Consider the following 27,368-nt stretch of genomic DNA (forward strand, 5'->3'; position numbering starts at 1 on the left):
AAAACTGTGAAATGAAAAAAACCACTGAAAGATGCCTTTCATTTCACAGAACAAAACTAAAACACTAACGTGTCACACTTAAAAACTGTGAAATAAATGGGTAATTGAGAATGGCCTTATGAACATCACCTTCTTCTACCTAGCTCTTCCTCTTTCCAGCGATGACAACCATTAATTTCTCAAATAAAAAGCCGCAAGCAGTGGATAGTGGTGAAGGCGGGAAAGTTGGGGGCAGTGATTTGACATATATGGTGGTCTAGTCGGCTGTGTACATTTCAAGGGTTGTAATATGTTGGTAATTTCATAATATATTTTTAGCTTAAAATTTAATTACATTTTATTCTAATATTTTTAAACCAATCCTTTAATTTTGTAGGACACCCCTAGATAAGACTGATGGTGAGACGGACAAAGGGAATAGGGTTAAAGTAGAGTGGTGAGTGGCAGCATCATTGGGTTGGATCAGACAGGCCCAACGTCGTTACCGACGAGCTCTTGATCTGGGCAGAAGCATAGCATGCCGCGGGGGAGAGATGAGAATATAAAGCTAAAAATATACTTTCTCCGTTACATATTATAAGTTTTTCTGTCTAAATTCATCTATTTATTAATGTATATATTATATGTGTTTAGATTTATTAACACAAAAATAAATCTAATTAAGTCCAGAAAGTCTTATAACGTGGAACGGAGATAATACCATAGCTATATAAAACTTAACACAGTTTAGACCATCCAATACGATATTTTTAGGTGACTAAACAGTAATCATTGTTTTTGTGTGACACATATCATGCAACAGTGGAGCTCAGATCAGTGTCACCAGAGCTGCAGCTAAGCTATATAGCCGACAAAAACTGGAGGCAGATGTTCAAACCCCCTTCTTTTGGGGGGAAGAAATAAGTATATATAGCTCTCAATCTCTCTTCAGTGTTGAAATGCCATGAGATCATCAACAGCTAGCAACTCGACATTTCCCTTGGTCAGATCGAAATATTCGTGGGCATGTACGTATCGTACGTACCGATCGGCTGTGTCCGGTTGTTCTGCAGCTTGGATTGATGAGTGGGTATCATTGCAGGATCGATCATCTGATGGCAACTGGATCTACGACTAGAATACGACATGCATCCTCAGTCAATCAGTTACCACTACTCAGCTCCATCATCGATCGATCAATCGAGTCATACATATAGCGATCGAGCACATGCATGTGTACGAGAGCGAAATATTTTTATTAATTAAACTTTTTTAACAAGTAATTTTATTACTAAACCATCGGATAAAATTTTTGTAAAATTGAATCTTTTGGTTACGTGGTAAAGACAACGCTGCAACGCTGTCTGATCGACATGGCATAGCGTGAGGCATGGCAAGACAATGCTATCACGCCACCGATATGTAGTAGCGAAACCGACAATGACGTGATAAACTGTTTCGCCACGCTAATGTTGATGGCGTAGCCAAGAGATTTATAGGGTGAAAATATTTTCTCCGGAGGTTCAGGAACCAAATTTTTTATTTAAAAAGTTTAAAAAATAATAAAAATTACGAGAGCACGATGACCGCTCGCTCCATTTAATGAATTAATTAATGGCGGAGGCGGCCGATCGAGACCGACGGCGACCGGTCTCCCACGGCTCTTAGTTGGGAAAAGGCGCGCGCGCTGGCCCTATCAATGGAGGCATCTATCATCGGCCGGGCGGCCGGTCACTCACCGTCCCTCGCGTCGGCGTCGTCCCGCCCGGCGTCTCTCTGGAGTAATAAATTTCGTCTCCTCGATCTCCGGTACGTCTTCCTCCTCGCTCGCTCGATCGATCGATCCCTCCTCTCCTCTTTCGCTGCATGTTGCCGCCCGCGCGCGCGCGCGGGGGCGGGGGTTGCAGCGGTAGTGACGGGGGCGTGAGGCGCGCGCGCGAGTGCGGCGTCGCGTTCGTGGTGCGTGCTGGCCGGGGGCCGGTCCTACCGGCGCTTGTGCTGACGGCGACGTCCGGCGCCATGCGTGCGGTGCGGTGCGGTGCGGTGGATGCATGGATGGTTCCCATGGATCCAGGAGGGAGGCTTTAACGGAGGATAGGGACGGCCGCGTGCCGTGTCTCCTACCCAAATTCTCGGCTTAATTATTCGGCTCGTTTCGCTTTGGCAGCCGTTCGATCGGGCGATGCGTGGCGCTCTTATCTGGGCCGTCGGATCTTACTCGATAAATCTGGACGGATGGATATTAGCACTTTGTCCTAATATAAATATATATATACTCCTAATTGAGTAGTGGTGATGATGACGGTAAATCTGCCATCTATTATATCATCAACTCTCTCGTATTTTTTTTAAAAAAATAACCGAGACTTGTATATCAAACCACTTTTATTAATTTTATTTTATAATAAATTTTTATTGTAACACATGAACAATATGCTAGTAAACTTGAAACATAATATACATTGGTCGTGAGGTAGATAGTACGAGTGAGAATTAATTGTGTTATAAAAGGAAGGAGCAGAGCAAAGCTCAAAATTTAAATGTTTTCGATAAATTATAAACTAATTCTTTTTATAATATATGCTTGATATTAAGACTTGTTTAGGCAATCAAACTTTTCGTAGCACGCCATAGGTTGTTTCAGCTAGCTGTGTTGGACGGCACACTGACTGAGTAGCGTGTGCCTGCGTTGTAGTAGCAGAGTAACTTGCTGGATTAACAGCTTAAGATGGCCCTGGATCTTGGTTTAACATCAAATGCCAAGTGCAGACAGACATAGAGACAGACATGGAAGATGGTAATCTATATGGCCGCTATACCTAGCTTAGTTTTCACCACTGATAGTAGCTGAAACCTTTCTCCATGCAGCTTTTGAAGAGTGAGACGGCTGCCACTGAAGGCACTGATCACCATCTCAGTATCTCACAATCTCATCAGGATAGTACACTGTGCTCCTTGCAATCAAATAATGGAAGGGATCATGGTGGGAAGGGATAATAATGGTGGCTAATTAAATTAAAGGCACGGCTCGGCTCACGGTTGGCGAGCTTTGGTGTTGTGTTAGCATGCTCTGTTCTGTTCATCAGATAAGGCCCATCGTTCTCACCCGTGCCTTGTAATTTGTTGATATCAATGTGTCCGTGTGCGTGCACAGTGGTGTTGTCCTCCCATCTTCGTGTTGACCATAAGCATAATCATTTCATGTTAGAAAAATAGTTGTATAAACGACTACGCACTATTACGTAGGGCAGCATTGCAATTCTAAATAAATAACTGAAATTAAGGATCTGATTTATCTTCTATACGTATCAAACTGATCCATATGCGAACAATATATCCCGATGCTTTGAGCCATTTTGTTTTCTTTATAATGAACAATTTCATAGTATTTAAATAGATACTGAAAGGTACTAAGATTTTACACTAAAATTTTAGTACTCACGAAACTATCTAGATGAGATCTCAGAGCGTCTTTTGTCCTGTGCCTCCGCCTCTAATTAAGCTAACAAAGAATGCAATTTTACTAAGATTAAAATCGTGATACTCATAAGCATTACGCACACTAGTGAGGTATAAGTAAAAATGTTTTTAACACTCCTTTGTAAGTATCCTAATAAGTATGTATCCTAAGAAGTATCTTAAGGTACTAAAAATTTTAGTGCATAATTTTAATATCTTAAGATATATTGTATCTCGAGATACTAAATTTTTACGCTGGAAAACATGTTACCTCGACATACTTTCAAATATCGTAAGAAAGCTCAATGTAAAAACTTCGTCGCTGATCACCGTCGCTTCAATTATGTATTAGAGAGCCCACATAAATGTGTGTATATGCATTTTTCTTTCTTCGTAAAATAAAAAAATGCCGCTGAACTGTCTCTTTGAGTATGCAGTATTTGATGCCGTTGACTTTTTTATACATGTTTAACTATTCATCCTATTAAAAAATTTACATAATTATTAATTATTGTATATCTTTTAATTTATTGTTAAATATACTTCTATGTATATATATATAGCCTTACATATTTTATATTTTTTTAAATAAAACGAATAATTAAATATATATAAAAAAGATAACGGCATCAAATATAGAGGGAGTATTAGAGAGGCCGTACTAATGTGTGTATATGCGCTTTACTTTAATCGAAAGAAAGACCAAGAAGAAAAATGCACGGCGACGTGGCACCATGAGTTTTTAGTTGTGCGTTTGCGCGGAGGATAGTGCCTAGCGCGGCGACAGCAGCAGCTTCCTCCGAATCTAAAACAATCCATGTTCCACACTTGGTAGCCTATCGTCGTTCTTGATTGCTCCACTTCTCCTAACCGCCCGGCCCGGAGGTTCGTCCTACTGTGCGTGTGATTGCTACGTCCTACTGACCCCATCAAAAATTAATCTTTGGAATGCCATTAGTATTGTCAATTGGAGTATCACACATTCCCTCTGATCAAAACTTAATACCGCTTCTACTTTGTCGTGATTCTGACAAGACTGGGTGAAAGTTCTGAGCAGAAAATGGGTAATTGTTTGATTTTTTTAGAAAAATGTCCAGCAATATATTTACAGATGAAAAGTAATTTATGAATAAAACTTTTATATATTTGTTCTTAGCGATTTAAAAGTAACAATTGAAAAATAAACTACGATGAACCCTAAAAATCAGCTCCAAATTTAGGGTTAAAAATTTAAATTTTAACTTATAAATATAAATAAAAGCGAAAATAGATTGAAAACGTAGAAGAGATCATGGGGATAAACAGATGTACACATTTGCATCCTTGTATATGTGTCCCGGTCTGGCTCCCATTTAGATGCAATCACCCGTAGCCGTTGCAATTTTGCAGTGAGTAAGAGGTTGTTTAGATAGGGCTAAACTTTTTAGCCCTATGTCACATCGAATGTTTGGATACTAATTTGAAGTATTAAATATAGATTAATAAAAAAGCTAATTTCATAAATGAGAGCTAATCCACAAGACGAATTTTTTGAGCATAATAAATCCATTATTAGCAAATATTTATTGTGGCACCATATAGACTAATCATGAATTAATTAGGTTTATTAGATTTGTCTCACAAATTAGTCTAAGTTTTACTAATAGTCTATGCTTATTATTTATAATAAGTGTTCAAACATCCGATGTGACTAGGGACTAAAGTTTAGTCCCTAGAAACAAACACCCCCTAAAGTGATTGATATGGTCCTAAGGCCACCTCCAATAGGTATCTATAAGCTATCTATAAGGTATACTATATAATTTTTTAATAAATGAGAGATAAAAGCTATCTCTTAATCAAGAGATAGTCCCTTGCATATATTTTAATATCAAGTGAGAATGAATTATTGGATCATTTATATTATAAGCTATTTACTAAGAGTAGACCACTGAAGAAGTTGTCTTTTAAAATGCTCTTTATTGTTGGAGGTGACATAAGGTCCTTGGGTTCAGTACGTCGCTAGGACGAATTTTGCATCCATGGACATGGATTTTTTTTTGAAGAATATTGCTAGATAATGTTCAGAGTGGCCCATGTGTGCAAAATGGCACAGAGATGATAATCATGATCATTTGGTAATCGTCCCACACCACACATCAACACACGGATAATTTTTCTAATAGAAGAAAACAAGAAAATATATGTTGTTAAATCATGGTGGATTTTGATTACAATGTCGTAGATCAAATTGGTGTATAAAAACCTCGCAAAGAATTCAATTTGTAAAGAATAGGGTAGGTAACGTATACGTAATTGGAACATGTCAGCAGGTTGCTGGTCGTTTTTTTATCCAAATTCCTCATCGGAGAGCTTCATGTTTTTCTTTTCCAGCCGGAATTTTTATCGGATTTTCTATGATGGATCGTGCCCAAGTCCTCTGTGTACATAAGACATGCAATCCCTGTATAGCATCCCAGTAAAAAATAAAGCAAAAAAAAAAGGTGTTGCATGTGGAGAGAAAAGTTTGTCGATCGAGTATGCGACGGGCAAGCAAAGCCCGGAATAAAAGGCTATCGCTGGCTTTGTGACAGTTTGGAGACAAGGTGATCGATGGACAGCATAGCAACAAAAACGCATGAATAGCATGAAGCATGGTGATCGTCGAGAGATGCTATACGTACGATTTTACCGTACAATTCATGTACGATACAAACAGCATACGTCATTGTTTTGTCGAAGCATTGACGATCGCTGACGTACAGCAGCAGAAGTTGAAGCATTGTTCGTCCGGCCGGCCGGCTACATCGTACGTGAATCGTACTAGCATCGTATGTATAGCAATTTTTGGTGATCGTCTGATCGAGGAAACGCATGAAGCCGCTGCTCGGCCAATCACCAGCGGGTCCCCCTGCTCTCTCCCAGCTAGCATCCCTAAGCACAGCACACTCTTAATTGCCTCAATTTATCCAAGCTTTGTATTCCACATTAGGAAAGGAACTTAACTGTGCTAGACTTAAAAGTACCCAGAAAATCTCGACTGATATGTACCCCCTCCCGTCGAAAAGATTTGTTATTTTTTTACAAGATTTCAAACTTAAAAACTCTGATCATCGACAATTTCTTAAATGCTCAATTTAAATACAAAACAAATGATGCACGTGGATTCTACTCGAAGAGTAATATTATAATATCATAAACTTATTAGATTTTATAAATTTATTTCAACATAATATTGATTGTTATAATTTTAAAAAGTTTGATCAAATCTTATTCTAAATAACAAACATTTTTGATCAGATGGAGTAGTAAGTAAAATTTTGGAATTTAGACATGGAGCAATTGAAACTTGAGAAAAGTCGATTGGCGATGAACTTAGGCCATGGGTGGAGGAGCATTATTGCCTTTCAATAAGGTCGAGAACACATTGTCTCATCTTTTTCTTATGTTTATAAACTAAAATTTAAAATTTTAATCTTAAATGTTGATTTTGATATTTTTAATTGTGCTTTATTTTTTAACCTTTGCTTTTAGATAGCTAAAAACATGTATATAAAACTTTTATTCATAAATTATTTTTTATTTATAAATATGTAGTTTGGTTGTTTCTTCTAGAAAGCTAAAAGTGACCCTGATAGTCCTATACCACTGCAAAGCATGTATCAGCCCTAGCAATGAGCAGATAATAAGTAAATACTAATATTGTAAATAATTTGTCAAACTATATTTTTGTAAATAAAAAATAATTTATGAATAAACCTTTTATATACAAATTCTTAAACAATCTAAAAGCAATTGCTGAAAAATAAATTACGACGAAAAAACTCCAATATCAATATCAAATTTAAGATTAAAATTTAAATATTGACTTATAAGTATAAATATGAAAAGAAGAGACTCAAACTCCTTAAGGAATTTTCCGTACCTATATGCCCATAGCATCATAACAATCGTCGGTATTTGCATGCAAGTCCTTATGTTTGATGCCACTGCAATGTTAAGCAAATGGCGAAGAGAACTCGAACATATTTTTCAGCACATATAACCGATATAACACTCAAAGTAATATTTCAATTAGATTACCATATTTTAGTGTATTTTTATACTAACCACGTTTAGAAGCTAGAGATAAATATGGATAAATGTTTGTCCATATTTATCTTTATAACCTCTTATATTTATATTTATGGATAGAAGAAATATGATATAAAACATATAAAATAATATCGAGAGCTTACAAATTATAGAATGATGTAAATTTCAAGAAAGTCTAGCTGCCAAAATACAGGGCGACCTAATAGTTAACCTAATGACATAGGAGCAGGGGCGGAATCAAACGTAGGGCAGTTAAGGCTTAAGCTCTATACTTAGCTTAATAATCTCACTCATATCTTGTTAATTTACCATGTAAGTTTTAAAAACAATGAAGTATATGTTAATTTAGCCTTACACATAATTAGTTTATGGTTCCACTCCTATGTAGGAGTAGTTCGGTAAAATAAACTCTATTGGTCTTCAACTTTCAAGAGCGTACGCCACTGGAATGCATATGGAACATTCTTGCACCGTGGAACAGATAAAACGTTGAGCTTTCTCTAACTTGACTAGTGACTACTGTACTATACTTTTAAGCTAATAAAGTAATAATATATATGTTCTTCAGTTGCTTCACCTAACTTCGGTTGGAACACGGTACGTCAGTGCATGTGCATGCAGGAATGTTTACGTTTCGCGACATGAACAGTCTGACTCTAACATCATCTTATCTTCTAGATATGTTTGGTTTGCTGGACTCAGGACCGTCTTTAAAAATTTGGCGCCCCTCTGCGAAATACTAATCAGGGCCCTAAATTTTGGAAATTTCATATAATAAACATACTTTCAATTAACTATATAACTTTAGTATGTTATTTTGTACAAATATTAATGCTACAAGAAAAAAAATGGTACTACTAACCTCATCTTCTACTGAAATGTATCATCGATCCATCAAATAAATCTTCAATTATATTCACATAATTAAGATTGAGTTGACACATCTGACCTTTGTATCTTACGTTTTTCAGCACCTGAATCATACTTCATGTTTCTAGAATACATTATGATTGACGAGGAAATGAAAAAATTGAGGAAATAAAGCACTCCCGAGTTCTTGTTTTATAAACAAAAGAAAAGACATATTTTTTGCGAGTTCTTGTTTTCGGCCAATGTTGGTGGCGTGATCAAAAGGTTCATACGGTAAAAATATTTTTTCCGAAGGTTTAGTAATAAAATTATTTCTTAAAAAATTTAAAAAATAAAAAAATTTAGGTGGGGCCCCAAAATTTGGAGGCCTATGCGATCGAACATCTCGCACACCCTCCTGGACGGCCCTGGACAGGAGATGGCCACATAGTTCTTTTAATGTGTTTGGTTCACGGACGAAACTGATATAGTGACCTAGGTAAGAATATTTCATGAAAATGTTGGATGGGTGTATCTGGCCAAATTGATTGGATGAGCTCATCCACCCTACTAACAAATGTTCATTAGTGATTGTATTGTGATAATTAGCGTGTTTTATTATTAATTAGTAATTAATAAGTTTAAATTAGTGTTAATTAGTGATGATAGATATATTTCATTGTTAATTTGTACTAATTAGGATAATGTTTATGTTGATTAATTAATATTATTATTTATTAATAATTAGATATGTTTATTTCATCCATCCAACCAAATATAGATCTAGATCATTATATCCCTAAAAATATAAATATCATATCTCATCCCACCTTTACCACCAACCAAACGCACCATAAGTCAACAGAATATCGTGGGCTAAACAGGTTACATGATGGGCCTAAAATAAAATAGGCATGGGCAGAGAGGTATTGAACTCGAGTCCGTTAGGCTTTGATGGGACGTTCTTTTCGATCCCGGAATAGCCCAACTGTAATTACCTAAAATATTGTGTTGATGGGCTTTGATGGGCCGAGAGAATATTGTGTTGAACTCTTGAAGCCTTTTTAATTACCTAAAAAAAACTATCAATACGTTTTTTTTCAAAAAAAAGAGGGTTGTGAGTTGTGAAGCGTTCATTCTGCTGGATCTGAGCAGCAGCAACACGCCTTCGTGGCGCCTCAGTTCACGTTGACACGTTATATAAACGGTGGTGGCAAATAGGCGAGAAATATTTTCTAATTTTTTTATGGACACTAGCTGAATGTTTGTGCTTGGCTAGTTTGCTACGAATAAAAGTAATATATTTTTCCTGGACTGTTTTATCCATTCTTTTCATATACAAAATAACTTAATTTGATTTTATATGTGGCTATCCATTTAAATTTTATTTTTTTAAGCTAAAGAGGTTTTTTAAATGAAAAGATATAAGTATTGAAATGACAGCATTTCTAACATTTGCAAATAGCTAAATTCTTCTACGGAAGTTCTAACAGGTATCCGCTCAGTCAAGTGACAGAAAGAATACATTGTTTACTCTCACGGGTTAGTAATTCTCACGGTAATATAAGAAAAAAAGGGGATCTTAAGCCACTTCTTAAAGTGTAGGGTCTAGATTATAATGACTTCGCTATCTTTGTCATTGGCAGATGTAGCATCTAATCTATCTGCCAGAGTTGTTACTTGATTTTTTTTTTACGCAGAAAGGTACAGAGACTCTACCATATAACCATTCTATTATGGTGAAATAAAGCATACAAATAAAACTGGCAAAAGAGAAGGAAACAAAGAACAAGAGGGGACACAAAGGGAAAGAAGTCACTGGATATTGTGAACTGTGAAAAGTTCTTCCAAAACTCAGGTAAATGCATGTACAAGATTTATCATGCAACGTTTGTAGGATCTTGCCATGATGTTTAATCTGCTAATACCACATTGTTCTTTCAGAAGGGCAAACAAATTCAGCTTGCAAGTTGCAACTTTTACCACGGCCATTGGCCAAGCAGGTAAGGTAAGCAGAAGCACTACCTCTGCTCCTCCTCCGTCCAGCGCGGCGGGGCGTCGCGATCCAAGAACTCCTTCACGGTGGTCGGGAAAACGATGGGCGATGCACCCCGGTGCCCTTCTCCCTCCCAGGACCACGACGCCTTGGCGAGCAGCAGGTGCGCCAGCCTCGCCGGCTCCCTGCACTCGCCGCCGCTGAAGTAATGCTGCACCCAGCCGTCCACCCTCTTCTTCTCCTTGTCGCACTTGGGCCCGACCACGCCGACGACCTTGGCCAAGAACCCGTCGCCGCCGCTGCAGTCGCACCCGCCGCCGTCGTCGTTGTGGCCACCCTGACTCCCGCCCCGTGGCGGCGGTGACAAGCCGAGCAGCGCCACGAGCCGCGCGATGTCCTCCCCGCTTTCGTCATCCCCGTCGTCGTCCTCCCCGTCGTCGCCTCCTCTGGGTTCCTCGTCTTTGCTGAGCGTGAGGAAGTCCACCGCCGGGCTGCTGCTCTCGCCGCCTGGGCGGTCGGCCGCCGTCGCGTCCGTCGCTGGGCCGAGGAAGAGGGGCGACGCGGTCATGGTGTCCGAGAACGGCGGCGGCTCAGGCTGTCTCGCCGCCGCCGCTGCCGCCGCCGGCGGTTGCTCCGCGGCCAGCCGGTCTTCCACCTGCTTGAGCGACGCGAAGAAGCCGGCGTGCCTCGAGAAGGGCTGCATCGTGGGCGGAAATGCCGCGCCCCTCGCGGCGCGAATGACGCCGGCAGTTTGAAGGTCCGGACGCGCACGGCGCGGCAGATTGGAGTGGATTGCGGCACGATACACTGCGTTCTGCGATCGACTACGACGTATACCTGCGATTTCCCTGGTTCCGATCTTGATTTCTTCTTAAGTTAATCTCAAGATTTTAGTACTCCTAGATCTGAATTTATCAGTCAGCATAAGTGACAAATCAAATACACCATCCGTCCAAAAAACAACTTTCGAAAGTTGAACCAGAGAACTAACTGGGTGTTCAGATGCACCCCTGAAAGTTTGTTCTTTACGGTATCGATGCCGTGTTTCATTTTATGGATGTGCCGTTTCAATCAAACTAAAAACAAGTGATCTACTGCTATGATGAGAGGAAGGATACTGATCAACAAGTCTGAATTTCCAAACGTCCAATGAAAGCGATGGGAACAGACGCCACAAACAGCATCCAAGAGCCGAGCAAATCAACGTCCATCATATATCAATAAACTAAGCATCAGTGGATTCAGGGCATCGCAATGAATCTCGACACAGCTAACATGGCAGTAGTAAAAGACATCCTAATACAAACATCGCTGCATAGATTCTGCCTCGACCTCGACCTCAGTTTAAAATCAGTAGTACGTGCAAGAACCATAACCTGCAAAAAAGAAAGAAGCAGATTCAGACCTTCTGCCAGGGACAAGATTTTAGAGAGAGCAATTTAAAGTTAAAAGATCTCTATCGTTGAGGTTCAGTACTTGGGTCAGACTGCACGACGAGAGCTGAGTTCTGGAAGTAGCAGTTCCAGGCATTCCTTCCATGGGCAGCGTAGTAGAGGTTCATGGCGACAGCGGCATGGGACACCAGGTTGTTGGGGTTGAAGCACGGGCCGCCCTGCTGGATCACTCCACAGTTCACCTGAGAGCAGGCGTAGTTGAGGTTCGCCGTCAGAACCTTGTCATCTGCTGATGGCTTCGCCACGCACCAAGTTTTCTGCGTTGGGCACAGATCAAAGGGGATTCATCAGTGTGTTGCGACACTGAAGATGTACTCAGATTTAAAAGATATAGATGGTATGGTAATGGACAAATCATGTCTCGAGAATGGCTCAAAAATGCAGTTGATGGTATCCTTGTGCCCCTTGTATTATTATATCAGGTTTGGTTCCACTGAATTTAGGGAGTTCTGCACGTCATAACTAGGTGCTTAGACTGTCCTGACGTGAATGCTTAGATTACGGAAGAACTCTGCATTTCACTACTGACAGACGTAGACGACAAGGTTCGTTAATGCCATATTCGGTCATTACATTATTGTCTGGATTCGCAAATCAATCATCACTTCATCAGGAAAAAGAAAAGGAATAGCTATAGGCGTAAAAGAAAGGAATAGTGACAGGCACAAAACAGAAGCAGGAGAGAAAAAAAGAAAGGCTAAATTTAGGTACCTGCCCTTCAACAGTTCGAATGGTGCTTCCTGCAAGAAGAGAAGACTGCCAATTTTAGATAGGTTTCGAAGTCCAAATAACTTAAAATGTTACGCACAATTCTCTGACGAAGGATTGCAAGCAAGTGCAGCTCATAAGCAGATCTTGGCAATGAATCTACAATTGATAGCTAGGTTCTTTCTTTTCCCTGAACTATTGAGATCAGTATTCTGTCCTCACTAGAAACCAGCAGCCATGTCTAGAAATGATAGTATTCACCATATTTTGAGTTCTAGAACAAATCAACAAGTACAACACGGGGAAAACCTCTTCTATTAAGACTCATAAAGTCAGAACAATTAGAAACTGAAAAAAACGTTCAATGGGCTAGCTTCAGCAGAAATGGAACCTTACTTTTCTGAAGAAACAGTGCTAGATCACATACTGGCAGGGGGCAATGAGCTTTACCTGAGGTGAAGCAGAGGAGCACAAGCCCCAGAGAGAAGAGCAGGAGGGATGCAGATGGCTGAGCCCCTCTTGCCATCTTGCTCTGGAGCAGGCACCAGTACCAAGCTTTACTGTGGAGGCCTAAAAGAGACAGGTGAGTGCTGGGGTCTAGTGCAGATGGCTGGTTTATATAGACGGTGCAAAGCTAAAAAAGGTGCTACTTGATTGCCTTGTTGAGTAGAGTAGATCCCACTGCTTGAAAACAATAGGAGGCTGATGATGATGGTCATGGTACATGTGACTCTGGTTTATGGCTTCTCCCCGGGGCAACCTACCATGTGCGCCTGGTCTTGAGCAGGATAAACAATTCTGGTTTCTGAGTGTGGCATCTGAACTCTGAAGCCTGATCTGATCGCAGAGTTTGGTTGATCTACAGACAAACATTTTGGCCCACATTGACCAGCAATCCAGCATCAGTCCAACCGTGGTTACCTCTGTCCATGACCTTTGTGATGTATGCAAGTCAAAATAGCAGGGAAAGCACCAATGCACCACTGTTCAAACTGGTTTGAAATTTCAGAAGTTAGTTCTCTGTCAGTGCAATTATTGACAGTTTGACACCCTATTTTTTATGGGAGTGAGATTTATGTTTTTGGATTAACCTATGGCTTTATAGAAACAAACTTTGGATGAAAAAAAACTGAAAAGCATGTTTACCTAGTGCTTATTTGTACAACATGAGTGGCCCGGCTTCCATATCTTTGTAATAGATCCACAATTCATACTACCTCACCATATATATCCCTTTGCAGGAGTGCAAGAGAAGATAACCCTCTATCCATCAGCTAATCAGCCTCTCAGCAGTCACTTACCGACACATGGTGAGCAGCCCATACCTTGCTTTGTGCCTTGTTCTTCTCCTTTCTGTTTCATATATGACTTTGCTTCGATGCCTTGCTGGCTGCCACTCTTCCCAGAGTGATTGAATTCCTGATTCAGTCAATTTTTAACAGTTTTTGCATGAACAAGAAAATGGGAAGACCCCCCCCCCCCCCCCCCCCACACACACACACAAACACACAAAAAGGAAAAAATGGGAGCACCTCATGATGCATGATACTAATTGGTAGCTAGTCATTCACTACAGGCAACAATTGCTAAGCGCGTGAGGACACTTTTGAACATGCAGCACAAGCAAGATCACAAGTTAGTGGGATAAAAAGGGATGTACCATTTATTCTGTGTCATTGCACATGTATGTAAAGCAAAACCAAGAATGAATGTACCAAAAAGTTTTGTTTCATATACACTAACAATGACCTCGGTGCACAAAGAAGCCATTCTACTAAAATTGGAAAGCAGAAGCAACATCAGATCCGATACCCAGGTAACTTGAGTTCAGTGCTACCTACAGCTATATAAAAGAAAAGGCATAAAAAAATCCACTGTTAGATGCTGTTGCAAGACATGTGCTGACTATACATGAAAAAGAGTTTTAAGGTCGCCTAGTGGAGCTTTAGCCATTAACTTCAATCCATATTCCTATTGGTTGGTCACATAAGGAGAGAACATCAATGCTTGTGGTGTGAATTCTTTGGTCACACTTATTGTGATGCTAAACAAACCAGAAACTAACTCTTAACCATAATACCATGTATTGAACTAACAATTGCTTCTCCAGGGATAAATCATACATATGTTTTGCACATACGTAGTGATGTTTTGTGCATATGCAGTGATGCTAACATAACAATGATACTTGGGGTTATTTGAACCAGATTTCATACTTTTGGGGTACAATACGACAAAAGTTACCAGGACTAAACAGTGACGGAAGGTTCCCAAGAAATTCCTTTCCAGTCATGAAATAAACTAACCAGTATCTATGATCATCTCAAAATTCTCCAAATACATGTGAATTTGAAAGTGGGACTACAAAATTAACTTATAAGTACATACAATCATTCTGCATATACTATTAAAGACAAAAAAACATATTATTTCAAGATGAAACATCAATTTCAAATACAGCTTGGTCAAGTGAAAAGGAAAACATTCACGGAATTATCGGATATTCTATATTCTAGTAACCTCACTGATATCTACACGTATTATATATATTATCCTGAAATAGTGCACTTCCAAAGAGAGCTCAACTGTTTCAATGCCTTTCCTTCTTTTTTTTTTGGCAAATTTAAGCAATGGATAAGCAATTCAAGGAAATAGCAACGGCAGTAATAGGTTAAGATAGTACTTTCTTAATTAGTCATAGCTTACAGATAAGCTCACATAATCATATTTGAGGACAGTTGCCACCTACCACAGCCAAATATATTCAGCTAAGCACACACTCAAGTGTTATTTTTGTTATCATTTTATTTTGTATATTCTCACACTATGCATCTGATGAGAACTGCGTAAAAAACCCTTGCCCCTAAGACATGCCAAAGCAAGAACCACAAACACAACTTGCACAACAGAGCATACAATTATTGTCAAATTGCTAAGATGTCAAGACAATATGTTTACAGTTACATGTACAATTTAAAAAGAAAAAAAGGAGCAATCAAGTGAATCAATTTCTGTGATGAATTATCTTACAGGTTTATTTCTATGCTACTACTCATGCTGAAAGACTCGTGGTCACCAATATAGGTTTTTGCATCTTCTAAATTCAGTCCTCACGAATGGGAAACATTTCTTTGGCAGTTTTACTTCTGAAAGGCATGTTTCCAGTTACCGATGTGCAGTATTTCATTATCATTTTTTAAGACGACGAGGGCCAGCAGATCACCTTAATTGTATCCCTCATGGCAATTCAATCAGATTAGCTATACCTGACGAGTGACAACTACACAGACCCCACTTGAGTACTCACAAGTGACAACTATCACAGTTGATTTAAGCAGTTGCCCAGGAGGCTTGCAGCAACTAGTAAGGCAAACAGCCATATGCAAACAGGCAAGCAGCAGGCTGGGTAGGTGACATGAGCTTAACAAAAAGAAACATACCAAACAATTACAGTGAACTCAACGCTGCAATACAGCGCCATGCAGGAAGAGACGAGCATAACCTTGGCACTACCTCTTGCAATCGGGACTGGTGGCTGGAGCTCGCAAGCCATGGCGAAGCCGGCGGAGACGAACCCCTCTCGGCAGCTTGGCAAACCCTGTTTTCCGCAGCGCACTCCTGGCACTTTGCTCGGGAAATGGCTACCACAGGCACGCCCGCGGCGGAAGAGGAAGAGATGGGGCCTGGCTCGTCGTCGTCGATGATGAGGATCGACGCCGCGCCATGGGAGGCGACGAGGAGGAGGAGGCGTCGGCGGCGCGGGCGGAAGGGGCACTTTTGTCAGGGTGACGGGTTCCGGCCTTCGGGGGCGCCGCGAGACGAAGGGCGGGGCCTGTCAGCCTGTGTCCCACTCCCATACCTGGAGGCCTCCCGGCGGGCGGCGCGGACGCCGGCCAGGATGGCCCACGGAACCACGGCGAACGGGCGGCGGCATCTCGGCCTCGATGCCGACACGGGAGCTTCGAATCGTGGAGCTCGTGCCGTCCGCGAGGAGCTGCTGTTCTGTTTGCTTGTACCGCGGCGGAGTCGTAAACTGAAATGAAGTTCGAAATGCTGCGTTTTTTCCGAAAGGAAAAACAGTCCTGTCTGAGTTGAAAGTGATAATGAATTTTCACGCTTTTGAAAAATTCAGCACATTTTCCCACGTGTGCAGGCTGACCTGACCACTGGACAAAGCATGGGAGCACATTTCGTTCTAATTGTCCCACAGGTGAAGATCTAGATCAGCAAACAATGCATAGGAGGGAACACCAATCACCAAATGCACACAAGTGAAGGAGCAGTAGACCACTGAATTGACTCTCAAGTCTCGAAAAGTCTGAAGCAGCATCACGCCAAGTACAGCGTTCAATCCAAGGAGGGATACATCATTACAGCTAAATCAACCAACATTATTCGTTGACATTTGGCCATCTGATTCACAAAAAAGAACATGTTTAAGTTAATGTGCATGAAGCACCCAGTGAGAGCCAAAACATGCCAACAACATGTTCATGTCCCACGCCCAACTCCATAATTTCAGTCCAGTACTAAACCTGCAATCAGAAGGAGATTTTGGCAGAAGAAAGTTACTCCTGCTACAGCTGATACTATTACATGATATTAAAAGTTACTACCTCTGTTTCATAATGTATCATAATGTAAGATGTTTGACTTTTTTTTACAACGTTTGGCCTTTTTTTATTCAAAAATTTAGTATAAATATAAAAAAAATAAGTCGTACTTAAAGTTCATTTGATAATAAAGTAAGTCACAAGCAAAATAAATAATATTTTCATAATTTTTTGAATAAGACATATGGTCAAACATTATAAGAAAAAAGTCAAACATCTTACGTTATGAAACGGAGGGAGTAGTTAGAGAAACAAGATAACACACAAATCTAGCTCACCTAGGATACAGTTAGCCCTAACCTCTTGCTCCATGTTCCTCCGATCATCCAATGAATGTCTGCCTGGTGAGTCCCACCAAGTGATAATCCCCTGGCGAGCCCATCATCCTGCTACTCTTCTTAACAGATCGCCGGGATGATCGAGCTTTACCCTTTTCAGCCAGGTTGATAGCATTAGACCAATTGGCCATCCCTTCATACACAAAAAAAAAATTAACAGAAGTCAACCACGCAAGCCAGGCAGAACTGGAATTGTGCAGTCTAAAGATAATTTAGATAAAATGTAGTATTTTGATGGCATTAGATACTCAACCTGCTAAAGTGCTTTCTATTAATAGGAAACAAGTCTAAACCAGTAAACTACACAACATACATACAGGAAAGCGCAATGGCCGGTTGTCGAAATTCTGATGCTATTTGGTACAGCTAAGAGCCTAAGATATAATAATTGCATTCACATATATTGAAGTAAATAACTTTACTCTATACAGTAATAATTAGTCTCACACTCGTTCATAAGCACCAACAGAAGCTTTGTAGTCTACTATCCAAAATACAAGTCAAGCATACTAGTATCTCAGCATCAATTTATACACATCAAGAGCACACTAGTACAAGATATAAAATCAATTTATATAATTGAAAACATCGTAATGTGGATAATTTTAGTAGCTCTTGCCAAACTATTATGGAAGAATCTTTCTGATCACGTCCTTGAGCACAATAAAGAAAACTTGCTGATTTATTACATGAAGCATCCAGGTCTAGTGCATGAAGACTCTAACTAGGTTAAGGCAAAGGCAAATACTGATTACTGAATAGCTAGCCATGCATACATACCCAATGACATGCTTGAGAAGACATGCAGATGGAATTATGGATTGGAATCAAATAAACACTTTTAGCTAGCATGATATTTTGGTAACTGTATCACATTAATAAATGAATTTATATCTTTTATAATAGTTACTTTCAGTGGGAACCATGGAGATATCTTTGAACTCTTGACGCAACCAAGAAGCTTAATCTCAATATGAACAATATTCATGAAGCAAAGCATTTGCATCACAATAAACATGAATAGAGTTCCAAGATAGCAAATTACCTTCCTAATCAAACAACATGATGGGCCTCGCTATTCACTAGTTAGGTAACAATGGAACTCTTTCATAGCATTAATAAATTAAAGACAGAAACTTTCAGTTGAAACTTTGCAATTCAACTAGTATATATATGAACTCATGCATTCGCATGACTATTGACCATCATGTTATGTGTGTCGTCTAAGAAAATATATTGTAATTAAAGGATATATTCTAAAAATTTATAAATTGTTTAGTATTTTTTAGAAATAATTTCGTTATCAAGTAGAGTCTTAGAGTGCATACCCATTGCAAGGAAGAAATTATGGTTATATAGATGTCGAAACATCGATGAACAATACGGTTTATTTGTTTGTTTTTTTTTGCCCATTTCTCTTTCCTTTACATATTCTACTCATTGTTTGTTCACATCATTTTTGCAAGTAATAAAAACTAATTGCAATAGAGGAAAATGATCACAAATTACTTATTTTGTTGGATATACATTCACTTTGAATAGATATATAATTAATTTATGGTACTTGTAGGGACTTGAATGTTAATTCACGCTACTTTGAAGTTTAAGGTTTGACTATAATTCTAAATAAAATTATTAGGGCCTTGATTTCAACAGCATGGTCGATCGTTTTTCCTTCTTTCTTTTTCTCGGTCTCAGGATGCTTCTGAGGGAATTACTAATCAGTCAAAGAAGCCTCCTCTTTTTTTTTTCAAGACCGTTACAGCTCTACTATCTATCAAACGGCTCAGCTTCCATGTACTCGCTTCACTTCACAATGTAAATTTCTAGTATTTTCTAGATTTATATGGATGCTAATAAATCTAGTTATATATACAAATTATACATTCATTAATAGATAAGTCTAAATATAATTATAAAGTCTATTTTGTGAATCTAAACGCCATTATTTACTGATTACGTGGCTCATTCTGGTCATGTTTGGGGGAAATTTTTTTACCTAAAGAGAATGTGAGATAATGAAAGTTGGAGGTTTTTAGTACAGGCTTTTCACTGGATAATGAAAGGTCAAACTGCTAATCATGTAGAGAATTGGAAATTTCATGTTAAAACTTTAAATATTCAAGTTGAAAAGCTTAAAATTTGTTTTGCAATCAACATTTCAAATCGAAAGCATTTTTTAGTTGGAAGTTACAAACTTTTTTCTGCACTTAGTTAACTACTGAAGCTTAATTATGTAGAGACACCCTTCATGATGGGCCATAGACCCTCACACATGCCCTAGCTTCTAAACACAAAGGAAATTTACATGACCATGAAAGAAAGGACAGAATTAGTACACAATACAGCTTCAATGTTGAAGAGGAACAGCTTGAACATACATCAGAGACAATCAATACAGAGCAGAGACATGGCAACAGAGCAACAGGACAATTATTCGGTACACACATTGACGATGCAGCGATGCACGATGCATTACCTGAGGAGAGCGCCCGTGGCAGCTCCCAAGCGCGAGTGAAGCGATTGGCAATGCAGTAGCTCGGCGGCGCGACCAGCTTGTAGGCATCGCACTCCACAACCTTGCGGGCGCGCAAGTCGACACCGAACAGGTGCTCCTCCAGGTAGAAGTACACCACGTTGGGGTTCTCGGGGTGGATGAGCGCGAGCACGGGGATCATCTTCGACAGACCAGTCGCCTTGTAGCTCTTATCGGCCCAGATCTCCCCGAACCTCGCCTCGTGCTCGAGCGTCCATTCCGTGGAGTCCGGATCTGCCAGCGTCCACACGCTAACCTTACGAACAGCGTCGTGGCGAGCACGGGTGTACATGTCCACGAATCGCAGCTTGCCAGCACTAACGCCCACGTAGCGGTACTTGTCGGTCACTCCCCAAGCTTCCCTGCACTGCAGCACCTTGTCCGGCGGGAACGGGACGAAGCCCAGCACCGGCTTGTCGGCGAAGGGGTCGCTGGTGATGACGCCCCAGGTGAGATCGACCCACCAGAGCCTTCCGTGATGCGAGATCACGCAGATGGGGGCCAACGGGCGGGGCGGGAGCGGGTAATGGATGCTCTTCTCGACCCACTCCCCAACCTCGGACGAGAAGCAGAGGAGGGTGCCCTCGTCGCAGCCGATGAAGGGCTGGAGCTCGGCGACCATGTAGTGGCCACCGCCGCGAGGGGAGGCGATCAGGCCGAGGAGGGCCTGGTGCAGGATGGGTTCCTCGGGGTCCGGAAGGCGGAACACCGAGGCGGTGATGGCGTTGAGGACGAAGTAGCGCGAGGCGGTGTCGCGCCACTGGAACGACTGGCGGCGCGGGCCGTCGACGACCTCGTGGCTCAGGGGGCAGCCCAGGTTGGCCTGGAGGAGGAGGAGACCCGAGGGGTCGGCGGCGAGGATGAACGGGAAGAAGCGGGGAGTGGGGGGCTCCGGGAAGACTTGCGGGGAGATGGTGAGGATCGCGACGCGCGGGGGCGCCGCGAGCGCGACGGAGAGGTCGGCGCCCTCGGGCAGCCCGCCCTCTCCATCCGCGGCGCTCACGCGCGGGATGCTGCCCAGGATGACCCACGTCGACAGCGGGGGTGGCGGCGGTGGGGAGGGCTGCCCGTCAGCGCGGTCGGGGGAGACGGACGGCGGCACGGTGGCGCCCTCCGGCGCGGGGTGGGACACGCCGTCGGCGGCGACGAACAGCGTGGCCAGCGGTGGTGACGACATCCGTGCTCTGGTGGGAGGAGACGACAGCGAGCGAGGGAAGAAGGCTGATGGCCAGCTACTCACTTGCACACAACTCTCTCTTTCTCACTCGATGAAACACACACAAAGAAACACACTGATGGAGGAGGAGGAAGCAATACACAAGGAAACAATGAGACTAGAGATTTTTCTGGTCACTGCACACCAGTGAACCACCACACACTTCTCCTTCTATTCTCCACGGGTTAATCACACATTGATTACACGCTTTAAATAGCACACACGCACAGCAGCACACTAGCCATGTTGACCGCACAACCAGCCACTCACTCCATGACTAATTCACCCACTAATCACGTCTCCATACATGCAGCCACAACTCCTTGCATATAGAACACTAACACACACATGCATGCATGCTAGCTAGCTGATCTACTCACGCCATGACTTGCCTTGGCTGCCCCTCCAAGCCAACACTCACCGGCTGCATGCAATCACTAACAAATACACCCAGCTCATGGCTATCGCTAATCACACTAACTCACGCATACACTCACACAACTCAATAATGTTAAAATAACAAGATTAATCCTAACAAAGGCTAGGGTTTGATCTCGAGGGCGTCGCGGAGGCGAGCGCGAAGGCAGAGAAGGGAAGGGATTGGCTGGTCGGGGAGTGCTCGTACGAGATTGAATTCCTTGGCTTTGTCTCGACTTGGACTGGAGGGCGAACCAGTCCTACAGTTGCGGCCAGCTGTCAGCCTGTGACTCTGACTGTCTTGTGATCAATCGGTTATTCAGACTTTAAACCTTGAAAAAGTGCTAAAGCCATAATTCTTCTCAATTTCCAGCGAAATTTGAATATGTTTAGAAACACTGAATTTTTTCCTAGTTCCGAAATTAAACCGTATTGACCACGTGCCTCATCAAATTTGATCATAATTTTAAAAGAATATTTAAATACAGGATAATTATCATGGTAACTAACCCCACATACGGATGACCTACGTTGCTAGCCATAGAAGTTACTACGATGGCATTGGGGAAGACCCACGACAGGATGGTAAGCAGCAAAATACGTGAGGTGCCTAGAGCGTGAATGAGAGGTTAACGGATTCTGCCACCACCACCCCTTCCCATGCCATATATGAGGCGAAGGACGAGGAGAAGAGCGTGTGGTTGAGACCTAGCAGTGGTTTCGCATACTCGTATGTCGCCAAGGGGGACAACGGTGGCAGCGGTGATGCGAGGTGGTGTGGAGGTGAAATGAGGCAAGTGGTGCATTTTGAACATTCACAGGTCGTCGAGCGAGCTCTCAAGTTATCAGGGAGATGAGCCAAATGGCCGTAGATCCTTCCTTTTTTGTCCTTTTTTTAGAACATTTCTTTTTTTTCTAGACTACTAACTATTAATAAATACCTGTTCATATTATTTGATCCCAGATGATATTGATGCTATCGGCTACCAATTATACTAGTTATATCATGTAGTACCACTCACATGGTACCAATGACTCTTTCATAATTCCTCCCATGCACGCGTGAAATCATGTGTTGTAGTTATCCTGTATCATAATTTCACGCTAATTGCATGAGGTACATCTTAACATATTTTTGTAAAAGTTTTCTTATAGCTAGTCCCTCTGTGATTGAATTCAGAATAAAATACATGCTAAACCACATCCAACAGAAAATCAGGATTAATATTGCATATTTCTAACATTCATATCTACTTGACTATTCATGCTCTGATAACCTCAAACTCCTACAACTTTGGTGATGGCAGTGGACTTAGGGTTTAAGAACTTGTTTGGTTGCTACCCTGGAATAGATTTGCCTGAATAGGAGCAAGCATGAGAGCTACCTATAGGTTGTTTGATTGCTACCGCTACCCTGGAACAGATTTGCCTGACTAGGAGCAAGCATGAGAGTTGTCTGTAGGTTGTTTGATTGCTATCCTAAGAAGCTAAGATGCTCCTTGATTCAGGCAGCTTCATCAGGCTCAGGCGACCAAAATACATCGCCTGACTTAGGCCAGCCACTCTTCTCCATCGCACAAAACCAAACAATAAAACTCAGGGCTGCCTGACCAGATTAAAAATCTCAGAATAGCAGGCTACTTTTAGGCGTGTGTTTTTTCTCAGGCATGAAACTCATTGTAGCATCCAAACAGGCTCTAAATATTAAGGTTGCAGACAGCGAGAGCGAAAGGAGGAAAATTTCATGGGCTTGGGAGACGGAAGAACGAGCAGGTGGCCAGTGAAGCCGACGGTATCAACAAAGCTATGAGATTGATAGGTGGTGTTGACAGTGGGACACTGGGAGCTCGACCAACCAAGGACATTGGTCTATTATCACCTCTGTACACACTCGATGTATCTAAGATATTTTTATAATTTAGTTATTTTTATAAATTTGTTTTATAAATAGGTTCTTACAAACCTTATTCTAGAAATGGATATTTTTTCATCAGCGCTATAGTCATTAACACTGAAATACAATATCTCGACATCAATGATGTTGTCATTGACGTCCTTGTTTCCTCGACGGCTCATAGGAAAGAGGTCCGTGTCAAAGAGTTTGACACAAATGATCTATCTATAAAGCGATACATAATGCCAAAGACACTTGTATGGAGGACTTACGGGTGATCATTTGTTTTTTTCCTAAAAAACCTAACGACATGTTTTCTAAAAAAAATAATTTATAAATAATATATATATATAAATTAGATCTTACTAGCAGGTGTAGCTACTCCCGCATGTTCATGATGAAAAATATTTTCATAACTGTTTCTGCTCCCACCCAATAGAAAGTATCAACATTATTAAATCTCATGTGAATGATATAACTATATGTATAGAGTTTGTACTTTTTGTTGGAAGAGAGAAGAAATATATATAGAGATGTTTCTGCACCTTACACGCGAAGGGAGTAGCTATATCTGGTAGTAGAATAGAAGCTTCATATATATATGTGTGTGTGTTATTAGTAATCTTAAAGCCATACTACAAAATAAACTATGATAAAAAAATACAAAATAACTTTAAAATTAAGATTAAAATTTTAAATTTTAGTTTATAAACATAAGTAGGAGAAAAGGTAGATTGTGTTTTTATATAAATTCATTTATTTTTAAGCTTTATAGTGATCTATTTATAAATACTTCGGTCTCCTCAACGTCAGTCTGTGGGATCCAGATTCAGTGACATTGTCCCGTGACATTTTCGGTGACATTCTGTCACTGACATATGGGCCTTGTATATGCCTAGACCCACATGGGACCCGCATGTCAGTGATAGAATGCCACCGATAATGTCACGGTGCAATGTCACTGAATCCGCGTCGCAGTCAGTGCCGGTGTGAAGGTGTCGGCACAATTGTTGTAGACACCTGGACGTGGGACTCTAACACTAAGATAATGGTCTATTTTTAACTAAGGCCCTGTTTAGATCCGTCAAAATGGCAAAAGTTTTATCATTTTAAAGCACTTTTTAGTAAAATGAATCTAAACACTAGGGTAATAAAATAATAACTTTACATTTGGCATTTGGCAGTCTAGAGTAGCAAATTTCATCAAAAAGTGCATAGGGACGCAGACCACCTCTTACTTTTGGCAAAAAATGGCAACTTTGCCTTGGTGTTTAGAGACATGCAAAAGTTGCCATTTTTTGACAAAAGTGAGAGGTGGTCCGCGTCCCTATGCGCTTTTTGGCGAAATTTGCTATTCTAGATTGCCAAATGCCAAATACAAAGTTGCCATTTTCTTACCCTAATGTTTAGATACATTTTACCAAAAAGTACTCCAAAATGGCAAAACTTTTGCCACCAAAACTTTTGTCATTTGTCATTTAACATTTTAAATGCCTCTAAATAGGGCCTAAGTATTTTCGAAGGGTCTATGTATAAAATACCTTTTTTTAACAGAGGCCCTCTTTAGATTCTCAAAATGTCAAAAGTTTGGTATTTTGAAGCACTTTTTAGTAAAATGGATCTAAACACTATGGTAAAAAAAAAACAACTTTGTATTTTGGCACTTGGCACTCTAGAGTAGCGAATTTCACCAAAAGGTGCATAGGGGCGCGGACCACCTCTTATTTTTGCCAAAAAAATAGCAATTTTTACATATCTCTAACCACTAGCTTAAAAGAATATAATGCCAAAACTTTTTTTATTTATCATTTATTATTTGAAATGACTCTAAACAGGGACTAGTACATGAATAAAATATAAAATGTCTCGGACTACGGGAAGATCACTGTACTACGGTGTCCACACAACGGCTGGCTGGTGCAGGGATTTCAGAGAAGCCTGCTGACTTGACAGGTTGCAGCCTTGCAGTTTGCAGGACTTCTGCTCTTTTTTTCAAGGCGGCAGGACACGTAACGCATAGACTTCGTGGCTATTTAGATAGAGATTTTTTTATAATATTTTAACGTTAATTAGAAGTATTAAATAACAAAATTAATTGCATAAATCAAGCTATTTCATTAGACAAATTTTTTAAGCCTAATTAAACCATGATTAGTAAATATTTACTGCAACATCACATTCTCTAATTATAGACTAATTAGACTTAATAGATTCGTCTCGTAAAATAGTCTAAAATATAAGGTAGATTTTATTAATAATCTATATTTAATACTTTTAATTAGTGTTTAAACAAATTTTGTTGGGAACCAAACAGGCCTTCGTTTGTTGGGACGTTGCAGCAAAAGGCTCGCGCGTCACAACGCAACGCATGGGTCCTTCTTCCCTTTGGCGCGCTCGGTATCAGCGTGCCAGCCGATGGATGCTTGTTCCAGCACCTGCCGTCTCCGTCCACCGATGGCAGCCTTTCGACAAAGGGAAAAAGATTTGCTCCAAGTTCGAACCAAACAACAAAATCGCACTGTACCCAGTTGGTTCCCTTCTCTCTCGCTGTGTGCGTTTGTGTGCAAGTGTCGAAGTGTGCAAATCTTCAACCGTGATTCGGAGAGACAAAAAAGATCGCAGGATAAAAAAACTTGCGCAAAACAAGCCTTCGATCTCATCTTCAACCGTGATTCGGAGAGAAAAAGATCGCAGTATAAAAAAAGTTGCGCAAAACAAGCCTTCACATTAATTTTCTCTGGTCAGTCTGATTCCAGCCCGTGAAATTCCCCTTCCAGCACTCATCACACAAACGCAGTGAACAGGGAAAATACAGAGGTAAATACAACCAATGTTTGAGCTCGTACATGAGGTGCACTGTAACTCCGCAAAATTGGCACCACCACAAAAGAAAAAAAAAAGACATGCGGCTTTTTGTGATCGAAGAACCGGAAATTTCGAACGCAGGTATTCACATGAGATAATGCAGTTAAACATTGAACCGTGCAATGCATGGAATAATTAATGGGCATTCCAAGGAGTTACGCACAATATAATCTACAGATGTACGGCATGAGATAATGAAATACGGGCTCGGTGACAAATTTACGAAACATCACAATTAGAGTCCTATTTTTACAAAATCTTTTTCTAGTTTTGTGTGGATTTCATGATAAACCAGATGTAAGACACCGCTGTACTGGGGTCCCTACCACAGGAATACGATCTGATATCCAAGATGTATTAGTTAATTAATCATGTTTTTTAACTAGACCACCACCGGTAATAACGGTCTGAGTCAATAGTTCTTATATAAGTAAAAAAAGCAGTTTACTGGTACTCACCCTGTTTAAAAATGTAAGATTTTCTAACATTGTCTAGATTCATACGGATGTTAATGAATCTAGACACATATATAAATTATATGCATTCATAAATAAATGAATTTAGATAATGCTAGAAAGTCTTGTAATATAAAACGGATGTAGTAATTGCCACCACTCTTAGCAATCCGAATCATCAGCGGTTTCTATGCAAAACTTTGGATCGCTATCATTGGTACGGTATTGGTAGCAAACCAAATCAGGGGTTCTATGCAAACGTAGAAATGATAAATCGTGCAGATGTACGTGCAGTGCCTCCACGGAGGTAAGAGATTCAAACTAATCTCAACAATTTATTATTATTATTATTGTTATAATAAAAATATACTTTTAGGTCTCAATTAATAAGGAAATAGCACAAAAGGAAAGGGCTACCACACATTAGGGCATGTTTAAAAGTAGAGCCAATATGGACTTTTGTTTAATGCATATCAGTAACAAGAATCTATTTTATAATGATACATATAATGATA

At 40.6% G+C, this 27,368-nt stretch overlaps 3 protein-coding genes and 1 long non-coding RNA gene across 5 annotated transcripts; 1 reads left to right on the forward strand and 3 right to left on the reverse strand.

Moving 5' to 3' along the window:
• Positions 1-1,545: 1,545 nt before the first annotated feature.
• LOC107304757 lies at positions 1,546-3,106 on the forward strand. Its single transcript, XR_001550783.2, has 2 exons — positions 1,546-1,788; positions 2,848-3,106. It is a non-coding gene; the product is annotated as an uncharacterized LOC107304757 (long non-coding RNA).
• A 6,944-nt stretch (positions 3,107-10,050) lies between these two features.
• On the reverse strand, positions 10,051-11,374 carry LOC121053317. Its single transcript, XM_040520126.1, has one exon. It carries the CDS (start codon positions 11,058-11,060, stop codon positions 10,383-10,385), a length of 678 nt encoding a protein of 225 aa, XP_040376060.1. The 5' UTR covers positions 11,061-11,374; the 3' UTR covers positions 10,051-10,382.
• A 102-nt stretch (positions 11,375-11,476) lies between these two features.
• LOC102713946 (glucan endo-1,3-beta-D-glucosidase-like) lies at positions 11,477-13,949 on the reverse strand. 2 transcript variants are annotated; one of them, XM_040520127.1, is made up of 5 exons: positions 13,666-13,949; positions 12,970-13,378; positions 12,523-12,551; positions 11,834-12,068; positions 11,477-11,733 (listed from the first exon to the last, which is right to left on the reverse strand). In XM_040520127.1, the coding sequence occupies exons 2-5, from the start codon at positions 13,043-13,045 to the stop codon at positions 11,708-11,710; spliced, it is 366 nt and encodes a 121-aa protein (XP_040376061.1). In that variant the 5' UTR covers positions 13,046-13,378; positions 13,666-13,949; the 3' UTR covers positions 11,477-11,707. The 2 variants fall into 2 exon arrangements, with proteins under 2 accessions (XP_040376061.1, XP_006643985.1); XM_006643922.3 differs by having other exon boundaries at positions 12,970-13,511.
• Positions 13,950-16,585: 2,636 nt separating this feature from the next.
• Positions 16,586-21,830, reverse strand: LOC102708296. Its single transcript, XM_015843803.2, has 3 exons — positions 19,950-21,830; positions 17,411-17,603; positions 16,586-17,054 (listed from the first exon to the last, which is right to left on the reverse strand). Exons 1-2 carry the CDS (start codon positions 21,181-21,183, stop codon positions 17,455-17,457), a joined length of 1,383 nt encoding a protein of 460 aa, XP_015699289.2. The 5' UTR covers positions 21,184-21,830; the 3' UTR covers positions 16,586-17,054; positions 17,411-17,454.
• Between the last annotated feature and the right edge of the window lie 5,538 nt (positions 21,831-27,368).

This window comes from Oryza brachyantha, chromosome 1, assembly GCF_000231095.2.
Source record: "Oryza brachyantha chromosome 1, ObraRS2, whole genome shotgun sequence".
Classification (NCBI taxonomy): domain Eukaryota; kingdom Viridiplantae; phylum Streptophyta; class Magnoliopsida; order Poales; family Poaceae; genus Oryza; species Oryza brachyantha.